At 43.5% G+C, this 14,994-nt stretch overlaps 1 protein-coding gene across 1 annotated transcript; it reads left to right on the forward strand.

Moving 5' to 3' along the window:
- Window positions 1-508: 508 nt before the first annotated feature.
- sirt6 (sirtuin 6) lies at window positions 509-11,052 on the forward strand. Its single transcript, XM_080503928.1, has 8 exons — window positions 509-660; window positions 1,101-1,228; window positions 5,377-5,559; window positions 6,944-7,003; window positions 7,946-8,041; window positions 8,385-8,465; window positions 9,689-9,812; window positions 9,914-11,052. The coding sequence occupies exons 1-8, from the start codon at window positions 595-597 to the stop codon at window positions 10,214-10,216; spliced, it is 1,041 nt and encodes a 346-aa protein (XP_080360054.1). The 5' UTR covers window positions 509-594; the 3' UTR covers window positions 10,217-11,052.
- Window positions 11,053-14,994: the final 3,942 nt, after the last annotated feature.

Raw genomic sequence — 14,994 nt, forward strand, 5'->3', positions numbered from 1 at the left:
AGATTTGTAATTTGTTTTACATTTTGCAAAGAGCCAATGAGAAAATACCAATATTGTAAAAATACTACCTTCCCTAGAGTTCTCTGCTACACATTACATTTTGTACAGTAGTTTCACAATTAAGCATTTTTACAAGCTGGCTTTCATACTATGAAACAGGTTGTGGGATTTATATCTGATTTTGAGTATCTTGTACAAACTACATCATATACACAGCAGCCAATATTAAACATCAACAATTTCTCACCTTAAGGACTGTTTTTAAGAGTTTGTGGGGTTATTAGTTGCCTGTGCTTATCAATTATTCAGCTGGCACACAGCCAAGGACCGAATGAATTTTTAAAAAATCAACCCATAGATCTAGCATACGTCTTCAACAAAAGTAAATGAATAAGGGTTCAACTATGAGGTAAACTTATGAGGAAACACACTTTCTTCACCGCTTACAACAAGTTCCTGAACGCAGCACGTCGTCGGCGCTGGTTGATGACGTCACCCAAACAATGCTGTCTGGAAGCGCTTGAGGAAATTAAGACAATACACGACCATAGTTTTACACACCAAAAAATACAAAGCTAGAGTTTAAAGGCGGTCATGTCTGTAAATTACGCCGCTGGACTCTCTCCGTACGCCGACAAAGGTGTTTGCGGGCTTCCCGAGGTGAGTTCCAGCTGCCGGCCAGCTTGAAGAAGAGCTAGCTTTCAGTGTAGCCACGGAGCTGTGGCTGGGTGTGATGCTTCCCCTTTTCAGTGTTTACCCTCTTTTCTCCACAAAATCCCCTCCGTTTGCGAAGGAGGGGTTGTATATAAATATTATTATTGGCTTAATTACATCTAAAATCACCACATTTTACACGTTGTTGGCCATCATTACCTGTTGGTTGTGTATAACCCTTTGACTTGCAGTTGACTTGTTACTTCAATATTTGTGTTTGACAGTGAGAGTCAAGATGATTAATGTAAAAATATAGTTTTTGTTTAGTGATCGCCAAATTTAGAAGAAAATAAAATGTGATGGTGATTGGTTAGTGATTGAGCCTTACATACTGTAACAGTCAGCCAGTTGTAATTCCATTGTTTGTTTGTTTGTTTGTTTGGTAGACGTTTGATAGTCCTGAAGAGCTGAAGGTGAAGGTGGAGAGTCTCGCTCAGTTAATCAAACAGTCCCAGTACTTGGTGGTCCACTCAGGAGCTGGAATCAGCACGGCTGCAGGCATCCCGGACTTCAGGTGAGGCATGAACCAAATCTCACCAAATCACTCCATTTCTCAGTTTTTTCCATTTTATGACTCTTATTTGATTAAACAAATAAATTGCTCTGGGTAAACCACACATTTTAGTTGTACTTGCTTGCATTTGGTTTGCTCTTGTAATACTACTGACCGACCAGAGGAGGGTGCTGTTTGCTTTTTACGTGAGGGAAGCACTGAGGCTGGATGGCTGGATGGAGGACCTCCACCCTCAGGACTTTCCCTCATGAACTGTGAACAGCTCGCCAGTCCGTCACTGGGCACAGAGAGACATGTTTACGTATGTAAGAGTTACACATTCTATCACCATTCAATTCTATTTCGTCCAATCTGTGTGACGCAACACTGTAAAGATTGTTCCCTTTGGGATTACAAAGGCATTTTCCATTATACTCTTAATTATTTACTGAAATAATATACAGGCAATGTGTTTTTCTTCTGTTGTAATGAAAGATCAGGGGAGAATGCCAGACATCTGTCCTGTAAATCCACGAATACGCCCCCCAGGCAAAACTGTTGATATGTATTTACAAACCTTTGTTTTTAAGGAGATAGGCACTTTCTGTCGTCGTTAACAGTTTGTGGTTCTGAGCTTTTCAGAGTTCCCCCGTTGAACGATTTAGCATTATTTTGGAAGACGTGGTTAGATTTTTTTTCTTTTCTTTATTCAAAATAATGATTTGAATAAGAAATTCCACTGAGACTGTTTATGTGTTGAACTAAAGGGAAAAAAATGTGACAAAATAAAATGGAAAGTTTCTTTGTGGTGGTATATGCTTTCAGCCAGGCTTGTATAACAAAAAATTCCCCCTTTTTTTTTCTTTGACTTGCAATTTGTCAATTTCTACAATAGTTCTGCAAAGAAACTCACACGAAAAGTTTTTTTCAATTTTATCGCAATTTCTATAGAAAATGGTCAGCAAAAACAATTTTTCCGACTGCAGCTGAAGGGGCTGGTTATACATCTATTGTTGTTGATCATGTTGTCTATGTGCTTCATGTCTCTCCGGCTGTTGAAACTGTGTTATTTCTTTGGACGTTTATGTAATTGATAAAGTGATGACGCTAAAAGGCTCCATCAAGTAATATTTTAGGTCTAAACTGTGGCGAAGGACCAAAAAAAAGTGGTTTATTTGCAAGAAGCAGTAGATGAGTGTGTTCACGTTCCCCTGCTTGTTGCTGGACTGGAGTTAGAACACGCCTACGAACTCCCACGAAGTTGGATAATATCTGGCGTTTGTTTGTGGATACCCATTAGCCACGAGCTAACTAGCCTTGCCACCAAGGGCTAAAGCAGAGGGATTTCCGGTTTCGGTCCAGACCAATCAATAGGGGGCTTCCAAATAGTCCCTCCTTTCTTCTTTCCTATCCACTTTTACTTAACTCCGTGGATGACGTCACGGGGTTAAGGAAAGGTGTTAGAAGACTTCCTCAAGGAGTTGGTGAAAGGCGATCACGTTGCTGTGACAGTCAGACCGCACTTCCACTAGGTGATGTAATAATAATCCAACTAATGGCGAAGGTTAGTGACATCAGCCGTGGAGGGAAAAAACCTACAAATTTGCAAATATGGACTACAAAAAGCGCATTTCTAACACTTTCCCCTGTGCTTCTTACCACTGATATAATCTCAAATATCACAAGGTTTGAATGGAAATCAAAGGAAAAGGGGCTTCCAGGCTCTGAGGAACTAAAGTGAAACTGCAGCCAGGTGAATAAATAACCAATCAAATTGAGAATAAGCTGCAAAAAAGGTTTAATTTACTGTGTTCGTTTTACAACATCTGCACAACGTTCATAGTTTGGACATGGGTTTTAGATCATTTAAAGTTATTCAAGGCGTATTATTCCATTGGTAACTTAGCATGATCTGCGTTGAGTCAAGGGCACCGCTGATCTGGCGCCATGGTGGAGGAAGCCTTACCCAGCGAGAAGCCCCAGAACGGCTTGCCGGGAAAGGGACTATGTGGTTGAGGACCATAAACACTTCCAGTCAGCCCTGCAGCCTCAGAACTCGAGGAGGGTGTCCTTCATATTTGCTCTGTTCCCACGTAGACGGCCAGCTGCGTGTGCACTGTGTACCGAGGGAAGCGATGGCACCAGGAGGCACTATCTGAACAACACAAGCAGCGGTAGGCCAGCTCTGGAGAATAATCTCCCTGGAAACCGTGGACTGTTGCATTTGTGTTTGTGGCTTTGACACAAAACACCTGCTAATTGTTGTTGCAGTGCAGGTACGCCGCATTGGCATTGGTATTCCTACTACGTGAAGGCCTTTGGGATTTAACTTGAGCAGAACATAAATGCAAATTTCCTCACTATTGGAGAAAAACAGAACTACTGTAGTTCAAATAAAAAAAATGTTTTAAACCTAATAACAAAAATGACGTTCACGTGATGAATTTTACAATAATAATCTTAAAAAAAAAACCTTTTTTATTCCTCTGTCCACTTACAACCCAACAGACAATAAACAAAAGATAGCCCCTTTTACTGGTGACCGTACTTTAAAACAACAGATGAATAGGATTCCAAATAAAAGTGCATAATACGAGGAAATAACACCTCAGTGACCTCTTCCTGTTCTGGAGGGCCATAGTGTGGATCTTATAGTGGTTAATGTTATGCGATGGAGAAAAAAAAGTTGATGACAAACTGCTCGATATAATCTGTGAGATTAAGTCCACGAGTGGTAGCCTCTGCACTGACGTCTCCATCATGTTACACTCAAATTGCACTTGAGATTGTTGAAGCGGGACCAACTTATTTAACGGCATTCAAAGTGTTTGAGGAAACCCAAACCCTCGTTTCCACGGCGCACATTAGGAGTATACTGAAACAAACATACAGATAAAAAGAAAACAGGTCCATGGTGGTCCCACTTCACAGTTTACTGGACTTAAATAACCGTTTTATAGCTTGTGCTTGACGCCGCAGGGCGTCTTCCCGGCTCCGCTGATGTGATGGGTCGGGGCTGTTTCGGTGCATTTTAATGTTGTGGTTGATCAACTTTGGAGGAAAATTAATCTTTAATTGGTGCGACTGTCAGTCAGTCTGGGCTGACCTTGTAGGGTATATCATTATCTAATATTAATAGATCCATTAATAGATCCATATCCAAGATTCCTCAACTCAATTTACAGTCATATACACACACACATGATCCAGATGGGGAAAAATGTAGCTTTTCAGGGAAATATTAATATTGATGCTACCAAAACATGAAAATATTGCATATTTGTGTCTTTCATGTCCGCCAGCATCTTCCTAGCGGCGATAAGCACGTAATGTGATGTACATGCACCGTAATCCCTCACCGCTAATGTGTCTTTGAACTGCTCTACGCTGAGGAGGCAATAAATCATCATGCCGGTGAAAGATGAAGCTCTCTTAGTTCTCTCTGAGAGGGAGAGATGAGCCCATTGGGGCTGCTTTTTAGGATTCACAGGGTAATTTCCCCTCCTCTGATGCATAAAGATAAGTTGCGTCTGCTTACGTTAACTCGCCCGCTGTGGGCGAGCTGAAAGGCTCCGGCCTTGACGTAAGAGGGGCTTCCATTCATCAGTTCAGTCCCGCTGAGAAATGATTTCACGTGACGCAGACAGAGACACCTTTGATTTGAACAAATGTGTTTTCATGCATTTTTGGTGGCAAACGGACTGAATGGAGCTGTGATATCTTCGTCAATGTCCCCTGTTGGCGCCGTTTCTCCCATTTGCTGCAAGATTGTCGTTACAACACCACCCCGTTAGAAAATAAAGATAAATAATAAAAACACATGGACTCCAACCTGTTTAGTTTGTAGGCCAAACGTTCTGAGATGTTTCCTGGTCGGATACGGTTTTATTCAGTCTCCAGTGTCGTCAGCCGATTCTTCACACGGCTCTCCTTTCTTATTTCTGAGGCCTATTCAAGCTGCTTTTCCAGACCTATTTCCATTCAGGGGAAGAAAAAAAAACCTTTTTTTTTACTTGAAAATTAGAATTTGTAAACATAGTTTTTTGGGGGCATTAATTTCACAGATCTTTGGCTGAAACGTTTGACATTTGAAATAGTCGGCGATGAATTAGAAATCCAGACACCAGATACAGAACATGGAATGCTAACGTGGCCGTCTCCTCTCCCAGGGGTCCGAAGGGCGTGTGGACGCTGGAGGAGAAGGGCGAGGAGCCTCGCTTTGACACCACGTTTGAAGACGCCCGTCCCAGCGTGACCCACCTGGCACTCCTGGGCCTCCAGAGAGCCGGGTACCTCAAGTACCTCGTCAGCCAGAATGTGGACGGCCTTCACGTTCGCTCAGGTTTCCCAAGGTAACCCAACGCTTGCTCATATTGCGACGTCGAACTGAAAAATAAAAACCGATGCTCTGGGAAGCGGTTGCATGAAGGTATTGATGTATGAACCTTTAAAGCGAGACGTGAGATTAAAAAATTAAAAAAAAGATAAATTGTTTAATGCAGTGTTGAGCCACCACATGCTGTGAACAACTTTAATGTAATTTATGAATCAATAGCTTTTCAGTATGTCTGGAGTTTTACCTGAAGTAAAAAATGATCGCCCATCTAGTGTTGCCATGACGGAGACATCGGGAAATTGTCAATCCACAATTATCCTCACATGACTCTTATGGCCAGGATTCATGATTCTTCTCGCTTTTGCACTTATGGAGCCATTCAGTGGCCCCTCACGCAGTGTGAATGGAGGCATTATCATTCTGGAGAAGAACTCTTCCAACAGCACAGAAATGGCTCATCGTTCAGAGCGAGGCGGGTTTTTCCTTCACCGTGACTGAAAGCCGGCTGCAAAAGGCATTTACACCATTTATTCAATATCAAGTGAAGGATCATTAATGGAATTATACAGCTTTTTACACCGTTCTGCCCGTATTAGCTGATGAACTACTGTAATTTTTCCACATATTTACAGTGATTACAGTAATTAAGTAAGTAATTTATTGTATGACACTGTAGTGGATTGCTGAATGTTTGACCTATTGATCCTCTGATAGTCCGCTGTGTGTAGATCGTCTTACAACGTATTTACTCTCCTCTACGGAACTTGAAACTTGTTTCGAAACACAAAAGTGTGTATTTATTGCATTTCTATTGATATTACAAAGTTACGTCCTCTTAAGTGGAAGCACAGCGAGTGAGAAGAAGTGTTTTGGCAAAGTTTGAGCTTTTCTTATGTTGTTATGGATCAAACAAGCGCATTGATTTTATTGTTTTGTTCTCACAACACCGCATTCAGCGTGATGCCAGACAAACACATTGTTTCACGCTTAATTAATTAAACTATGTTTAAATGCGGCTCGTATTACATTCCAAGCTGCTGTTTGTGATAACGGTTCTAAGAGCATCACTGTTCAAAAAAGCGGACAGAGTTCTCGGCGTAATCGGAAGTATCTGGTCTGCTCTGCATAAATCATCGCCGGCGCTGGACTCCCCAAAGGCTCACAGTCCAAATCTTGATTCAATATGCATCTCCTGTTTTTTACGCATTTTAGAATCCTCACTTTTCCTGGAAGCCATGTCTTTCCTTCAAATGAGGCCAGCGAGAGGCACAGAGGTCCCCATCAACTCCGCTCTTGAGAGTTTTCCCGACTTTCGCTTAAACTTTGAAGACGACGATTGAAGCAAACGTCCTTTTTTGTATTTTTTTTTTTTTAAATTTCTCTCTTTCTCCTTGCGTCAGGGATCTGTTGTCGGAGCTTCATGGAAACATGTTTGTGGAGGAATGTGAGAAGTGTGGCAGGTAAGTGCCTGTTGAAAACACAATTGAATGCAGATTTTCTTAATTCCCTTATTAATAAGCCGCTGTCTGACTCAGTACCATACGTTGTGTATATGCATACGGCACGTTTTGCAGACGGAATTAATTGCAGCTCACTTCAAATTACAATATACAGCGTGTCACTTTTCTTGTGTCTCATGTTGTTGCATTTCCCTCCTGGGAGCTCAAATTATATTTTAGTTTACAGAGACATGTGCCAGCCATAAATTATGTAATCCTGTGGGAGCGCGGTAATTGAGATTCACTGAGGAAAGCCAGACTGGAGATTTTAAAGGACTGGACGTAGCTCTTGAACCCTGGTGCAGATGTGCTGCAGCAGCGAAAAACCAACATGGCGGCTCCTTCGTTTGAGCCAGTCAGCGACGTGAGCAAACGCCTCCTCAGGAGACTTCAACTTGCGGCTGTCTTTCGAAAGGAAACGTATCACATTTCGCGTGTCAAAAGGTTGCGACATCGTCACGTTCCTCCTGTGCAATGCACCAGCTGAGCAGGTTAGTTTTGAGAAGGATTTAAAAAAAATAAAAAGAATAAAACGTGGCCCTTGTTCTTTTTCTCTGCAGCTCATAGAAAAGTCATTACATTATTGGATTGTTTATTTGAAGAATACAGTTTGAACCTCACTTTAATTGTAAATGCTCTATAGATACGGAATGAAATGAAGATTAAATGGAAAATGTCATGAAATTGGTCGCAATTAATCCAACTTGACCACGTTGTAAAAAGTGCTCGGCCACAACTTGGCTGTCTGGTGGTGAGGAGGATTAAAGTCAGTGGTTTCCTGCTGGAGGGGTGAAAAAGCATTAGATTTATCCAGTAATGGGCCCATTATTGAGTATATTCATGAAGCTTGATCTGGGTTCATTTGTCTGGTCGAGAGAAACCGTGGAATGTGTTGTTTTCCAGGCAGTTTGTGCGAGAAAAGGTGATTGGAGTGATGGGGCTGAAACCCACTGGACGTTACTGCGAAGTGGTGCGATCAAGAGGACTCCGAGCCTGCAGGTAGCACGCCGGCACATCTCAGAATCCACTCAAACTGCAGCGCTTTTCTTACAGACAGAAAAAGGAAACCTGAAGGAAAGCCAAAAGTAGAATGGCATCGCCGAGTCACACTACCGGCCAGAAAACCAAACAAATCAAAATAGATGGGCACATAAATACACAATAACGATAAATACAAAATTAAGGGCTGTTTCCTTGACCTGTTGGGTCGTCGTCGTTGTTGTTGTAACTGTAGATATTAGTAAAAGTCCTACCCAAAGTCCTCAGGGCTTCAAAGGCTTCCTGTGATAAAAGCAAGTCCGACAGCGAAGGGATCTTAAAATCCGAAGCACACTGTTGACAGGGGGAAGCTGATGAGCACAATACTGGACTGGGAGGATGCGCTTCCTGACAGAGACCTGAACAAAGCCGAAGACGCGAGCAGGTGAGAACAACACTTTCTACTGCCCCGTTTCCTTTTCATCAGCTCTATAGGTGTCTCTTGTTTCATCCGTATTTGGAATCTAGTAACACAGAAAACATTCTGTTATTTATGCGTTTTTTTTCCCCCTCCTCCCCTTGACTACGGCGTTTCATCTTGTCCTCAAAAGCACCGGCAGTATTCCAAGTATTTCCTCTGAATTGAACAACAAAATGATTTGCATCAATTTGCTGTCGCTGTCTGTGTGTTAGTCTGCCAGCGTGCAAATAAGTCCTTATTTGTCAGACGTGCATCACCAGTCTGTGTTATTGTCCGAGTTCTCCTTCATTGTTTTTTAGTACTTTAACAATGGCTACAAATGAAGTGGATGTGTTTATGTCCTTCTTAACGCGATATAAGTGACCTAGTTACCAGTTGTCATACGTTACCATTGAAATCAGAATCTTAAAGTGACTAGTGACCGTTATTTGTTCTCGCCAGCAAAAAAAAAAAAAAAAAAAAAAATATATATATATATATATATATATATATATATATATATATATACACACACACACAAATAATATACTCTTAATTATCTGCTCATAATCTGCCCCTAAACCCAACACGCATGTACACGCGCACTTGTGCCTTTCTATTGACGAATATTAAAATAACCAAAACATCTAATACTGTTATATTGTTAGTCTGATTTCATTTTGACGACCACCTGGAACACCTGCTGCTTTCAGTCCTGCCTTGTTCAAGCTGGTCTTTAATTCTCCAGGCTGAATGATTGTCCCCCTGCGGAGCTCGTTCCATTGCCCTTTCTTATAAGCACACACAAAGATCAATAATTGCCCCCCCCCGTGTTCAATGGCAGAGCGTCGGTCCGACACTTACGGCTGAGAGTTAAAACTGTCCGAGGCTCAGCTGAAGCTCAAGGCTCCACTTTTCAGCAATAAAAGGGTGGAAATTGGTCGCTGCATGTGACGCACGGCCTTGTCTCGGGATCACTTCCAGGAGTCGTCCTCTTTAAACACAGGTTCAGAATTCAGACATAAGCTCGATCTGGAAGCACTACTCTGGTGATAAAGCTCATTGAAGTGCTTCCCGTCAATCCGTTGTCGATAACACTCCTGACCTGGTGGTTGTGTTGTGCTGGGTCCAGTCCCAGCAGAGGTAGGACGACACTCTGGACAGGCTGCCAGCCCCATCACAGTGTGTATGTGGTTTTATTTGACCAGAAAGGCAGATTTGGCTTTGACCTTGGGCACGTCCATGCAAATCAAACCCAGCGGAGACCTTCCGCTCCTCACCAAGCGCAAGGGAGGCAAAATCGTCATCGTCAACCTGCAGCCGACCAAACACGTGAGTCCCTCGTACAGCCGCTTCTTTGCGCCAATGGCCAGTTCGCGGCGGCGCTCCCGTGGGCCTTTTCAGCCACTTTCTGACAGTCGTCTGTGTTGCAGGACAAGCACGCGCACCTTCGCATCAACGGCTACGTGGACGAGGTGATGAAGCAGCTGATGGAGCTGCTGGGTCTGGACATCCCCAAATGGGACGGGCCGACGGTGTGCGAGAGCTCCTCGGGCACGCTGGACCCCGACACCGACAGCAAGCCGCCGCCTGGCGTCACGCAGAAGAAAGCGATCAAGAAGCAACCCATCGTGGTCGAGGCGAAAAGAAAAGCGGAGAAGTTAACAGAGGAGGGTATTAAGGAGGAGGCGGTCACGACGAAGAAGGAGAAAACGGATGAAGACACACAACCTTAGGTTCTTTTACTCCAATACAAGCTGGCGACATAAACCTTTGTCCACAATCAAAGCCACGGAGTTCCGCGGCAGAGCAGGGACACTTTCTTGTACTGTAGTCGTGTTTGTCATTCTGCGGTTTCGGACTCTCCCCACACAGCAGAGGCGGGGCAGTCGGTCCCGTTTGGGCTCGCCGTCTCCCCGCTCCAACACCGCTGAATTCACCGAGCGTCTGCAGCTACGCACCCAGCCTGATAACAAGCTTCTCATTAGAGTGGAGGCTGATTGAGGCAGGTAGCCGGAGCCGTTCACGTCGACGCAGCAACACTGAGCCGTGACCTGAAAGCGAAATGAGTGAAAAACCCTGTAATCGTACCATCGTCACGTCGTCGTCCTGTGAAAACACAAGGCTGCGACGTTCCCCGGCTGTCGTATTGGAGAGGATTACTCATTATTCAGTTCCCAGCTTGCGGAGATCCAGATGAGATCCGGGACGTGTCGTCAAAAAATAAAGTCGTTAATGAGGTGTGTGAGGCGATGTCGTGAAGCTTTGGGAAAAGCTTGATTTCAACCACACTTCATCCTTTGAGACAGTGAATTTAAAGCTTGTTTCTTTTTTATTTTCTTTTTTTTCCCCCTTAATCTCTCATGAAGATACACTTCAAGCAAATGTTGCCGAGCTCCACATCGCCGATGGACATTTTACCGCCGAGTTTTACTTTGGACCTTGATAATATTTAATTGTACTGTTGTAGGAAAATGTTTTTATCTCAGGAAAAAGTGTCATATTCACCTCGAGAAGTCTCTTCACTGTTTTGTTTTGTTTTTTTACACAACGGACAGTGTATACATATGTTTTGACAATAAATCTAAACATTTGGACAAAGGTCCAGAATTTCTACCATCAATTATTAAATGACTGGTTTTTTTCTAAGGTTTGTTGAAATCTCTACACACGTGAAGTTTGCAGCAGGCTTATTGCTAAACTGGCATCGGTGAGAGGACAAGAGACGGAGAGATGAGAATACTGCTGTTGTCTTGTTGTGAGGAGAAGCACAGGTGTTCTTATAAAGCACATGATCACCGCAGTCAACGTGTCGCTGTGTGCCCAACGTTAGATAGGCTTCAGTCCATTAGGGTACTTTGTCTTTCCAGACATATCAGTGACAGATGTTGCAGCCAGAGAAAACAACAGCTCCAGCGTGGCCAGCCTGGACGTGAACGGGTCATTACACAGTCCCCATTTACTGCTTTCAGCTTCCCTCTCCACATGTTACTGTGGTTCTAAATTGTGTCTCCGTCACGCGGAGGAGGAGCTCAGTGGTCACACTTTGACCTTGAAGTCGACTTCGTCCACGGTCTGCAATTCTGTGTTGTGGCACTGTAATGATAGACAGATCTGCACAATCTCGTGCAGCGAAAACGTCGACGGTGCACCTCCTAATGGCAGATTGTCCAATCTGAACAATCTCCGGGAATTAAGTTTTGACCTTTTCTCATCAAAGTGCTTTATATGTAGAAACATTGGCTGTGTTGACATGTAAGGGAAGTGTGAGGTCTTCGTTCCTGCAGTAAATGTCCTCCCTTGCGTTCAGTTTGCGAACGGCCATTTTGACAATATGCTGCCTGACAGTGGCTATGATACTCTTCCCCAGAAATCCTTCCCGTTCCTCTCCCAGAGGAGTTGTTGACATGGTCTCACAGTCTTTGACTTGCTGTAACAGTATAATAAAGCCAAGTGCTGACAGACCAAACCCACCCTACACAAGCAGAAACCTTAAAAATGGATCCTCGTGGCAGAAAAGTCTACTTTTGGCCAGATTGAGATGTTCGCTAAAAGCTGAGGCGCTGGAGCACTTAAAGTTATGCTCTGCTGCCAATCGTGTGCAGCGAACGTGCTCTGGATTCTCAAAGAAGTGTGTTCTGAGACACACAGGTTAACCCTTTTCACGTCTCGGATCACGTCGGCTGCGCACACAGAAAGAACAACCATCTTAAACCAGGGGTCTTCTTACTGTGAGGTGACAGCACAAACCACTACACCTGATTATCTTGGGAATTTAGAACAAGTGGTTCCAGCATGGAGTCTGAAAGCAGCACAAATCATGATGCTCCCTCCACCGTACACGAAGAGATTGAGGCTCTCACGTTAGTCAGCGTCGCTGTTTTATGAAAGAAGTATAGCCGGCAGCCTTTTCTTCACTCACGGTTCCGTCGTTAGAGATTTGCCTCTCTAAATGGCCTCCATCAGGCGGTACATGGTTTAATTCATGGTCTGATGGTTCCTTATCTCAGATTATCTCAATGTTCTGCAGATCAACGATTACCTTGATTGCATTGAGTCGTAGTTCACATTAACACATGCTGACTCGAGGCTTTCTATCTTTGAGCTCCAAATGGCCTCTTCTTCAGTGTTTACCTTTGTGTGACGGTACTGTGACTATGCAGATGATGGATTTGATCAACATGTGTTATGTATTCATGTGAAATGCAGATTAGATCTTTTTTTTTTTTCCTTTTCCTATTATTCAACTTTGCATATCGTACATAAATGTGTTCACCATTTGGCCCAGTGTTCACTGCAGCAGCTGTAAGCCCGAGGCATTGGGTTTCAAGTCGTCTGTCCAGCCGGGCCATTTTCATCATCACGGTACCTCAAAGAATTTGTATTCAGATTCACCACAAACATTTCCTTGTTCTTATTATTATAACGTCCCAGAAATGTTTGTCTCATTTCAACATAAAGACAAATGATAAGACACTGCCGGTCAAAGGTCAAGTCAGCTGCAGCTTCACAGTGTCCAGCGCATGCAAGGTGTGAAGAGAAACCTGCAGAAATTACATTTTGATGAACTTCCTCCAAAGGTAATTGACCACAAATAGCCTCAACAGAGGAACAATCACACACCCCCCGCTTTTACAGCAAATCAATATATCTGCAGTGCGGTATTTATGAGTATCTTTTTATTCTGGAAGGATGTCTGTCAAATTGTATAAAGCAGATGTTCTCGCTCTGTTGTGTTTTTGTAACGTTTTGCTTTGAGAATGAAGCGGGGAGCAGAGAAGAAGTGGAAGTTTGCGTGAGAGCGACGATTAATAAATGCAAGCGGGAGTAAAACTGAGTGTCGGGAAAGATGTGTGTCGAAAAAAATGGGTCCAGATACTAGAACGTAGCGAGTTATGCTTGCGTGGCTCAGATGATTGTGACACTGACCAAAAGACGGAAGGCTAAACAGGAATAAGAATGAGGCTGAGATGTATGGAGGAGAGATGAATGCTGTGTAGGATCAAGTCAGAGGAGAAGAGGAAGGACGGTGAGGATGATGATGGAGTCAGTGACCCTGCGGGAGACAGAAACATGATCTGAACGGTGAATGGATTTCACTCGTATCCCGCTTTTCCACCACCTTGAGCAGTCAAAGAGCTTTGCACTGGTAACTGTTTTCTTGAAGAGCCAAAATAAAATAAAAAAAATAAAAAATCAATAGGATATCCACACTCCATGTTCATACTAATATTTTGTTGAACTCTTATACCATCCAAGGGGCTGGTTTTGATGGCTTAAGGGGATTTTACACTGCACTTTATACTATAGTAGATCCAGAGGAAGGACAATGAGTCCATTAGTTGAGGACCTCCATTATATTTGTACTGTATTCGTGTTTATAGGGTGGACCTTCAGGAAACCCCCACAGTGCACGAGACAGACTTTTGTGTGTCACTGCTCATCTTCGCGTGAAGTCGAGGACAAGTGTCTGGGAATCATGGGCTTCAAGAGCTGTGTGCACTGTGAGGACACCAATCAGTACATGATTCCATATGTCCGGGCGCTGAGGCAGAATAGCCACGAGGAGCCAGTCAGTGACGGCGGGAGCAGAAGTCTTCGTCAAAGGTTCCGTGGCCTAATGGAGCCAGCATGAAGCTCCCCTGTTGTAATTCAAAGTGCCATGTCTGGAAGAAAGCGAGCGCAGCTCATTAATCATTCAAGCATCAGCCCCGCCGTGAAGTTTCTTGCTGCGTGAAAGAGTTTGACTGGTAGTTACTGCCGCTGCTTTTGAGGAAAGTCAGCACAAATGAATGGAGCAAGCCGGGTCAGAACTTTGTGCTGCACGCTGTCAAAGGACTGCAGACTAGGAGCTACTGCTCCCGGATGGATGTCACAGCAAAGTCAACATGCAAATCAAGAACCGGCAGTCTGCTTATTGATGCTCTCTATTCAGCACAAGTGAACGGCAGCAACTCTCCAAGGAGGAGGAGAGCTGAAGCTGTAATTGATGTCAAAGGTTCAGCATTGCAGATGTGATAAGGATGAAAGGAAGGAAGAAACATCGATCTGACCAGAAGCTTTTTTTTTTTTCTTTCTCGCACTCCTGATAACTTTAAACATTCTACTTTGTCGAGATTTTGTCAAGTTTCCATTTAGCACAAACAACAGGAAATAAAACAGATTTCCTTTCAGACGAGGCAAATAAGACATCAAATAGAACCCAAGAGCAATTCTGAGAGTAATCTGTTACACTTTTCCAAATAAACCAGTTAAACTGCAAGAAAGAGCACCGGCACGGCGCTGCAGTGGTTTGACCTTTAAGCTCACAACACTCAACAAAAAGGAGAAACACTGAACATTGGTGTTGACATTTTATGGTACCATGTTTGTCTTGTTTTGTGGTTTTTCCACCGCTGGATGTGCAGTGCTCCTTGTTCCACTTTCTGGAAAACACGAAAGACTGACGAGTGGAAATGGAAGAAGCTCAGATAGTTAATGCCTTCCAGAGGATATTAAGTCATCCTACTCTGAA

This window comes from Blennius ocellaris (genome assembly GCF_963422515.1).
Source record: "Blennius ocellaris genome assembly, chromosome: 10".
NCBI lineage: Eukaryota > Metazoa > Chordata > Actinopteri > Blenniiformes > Blenniidae > Blennius > Blennius ocellaris.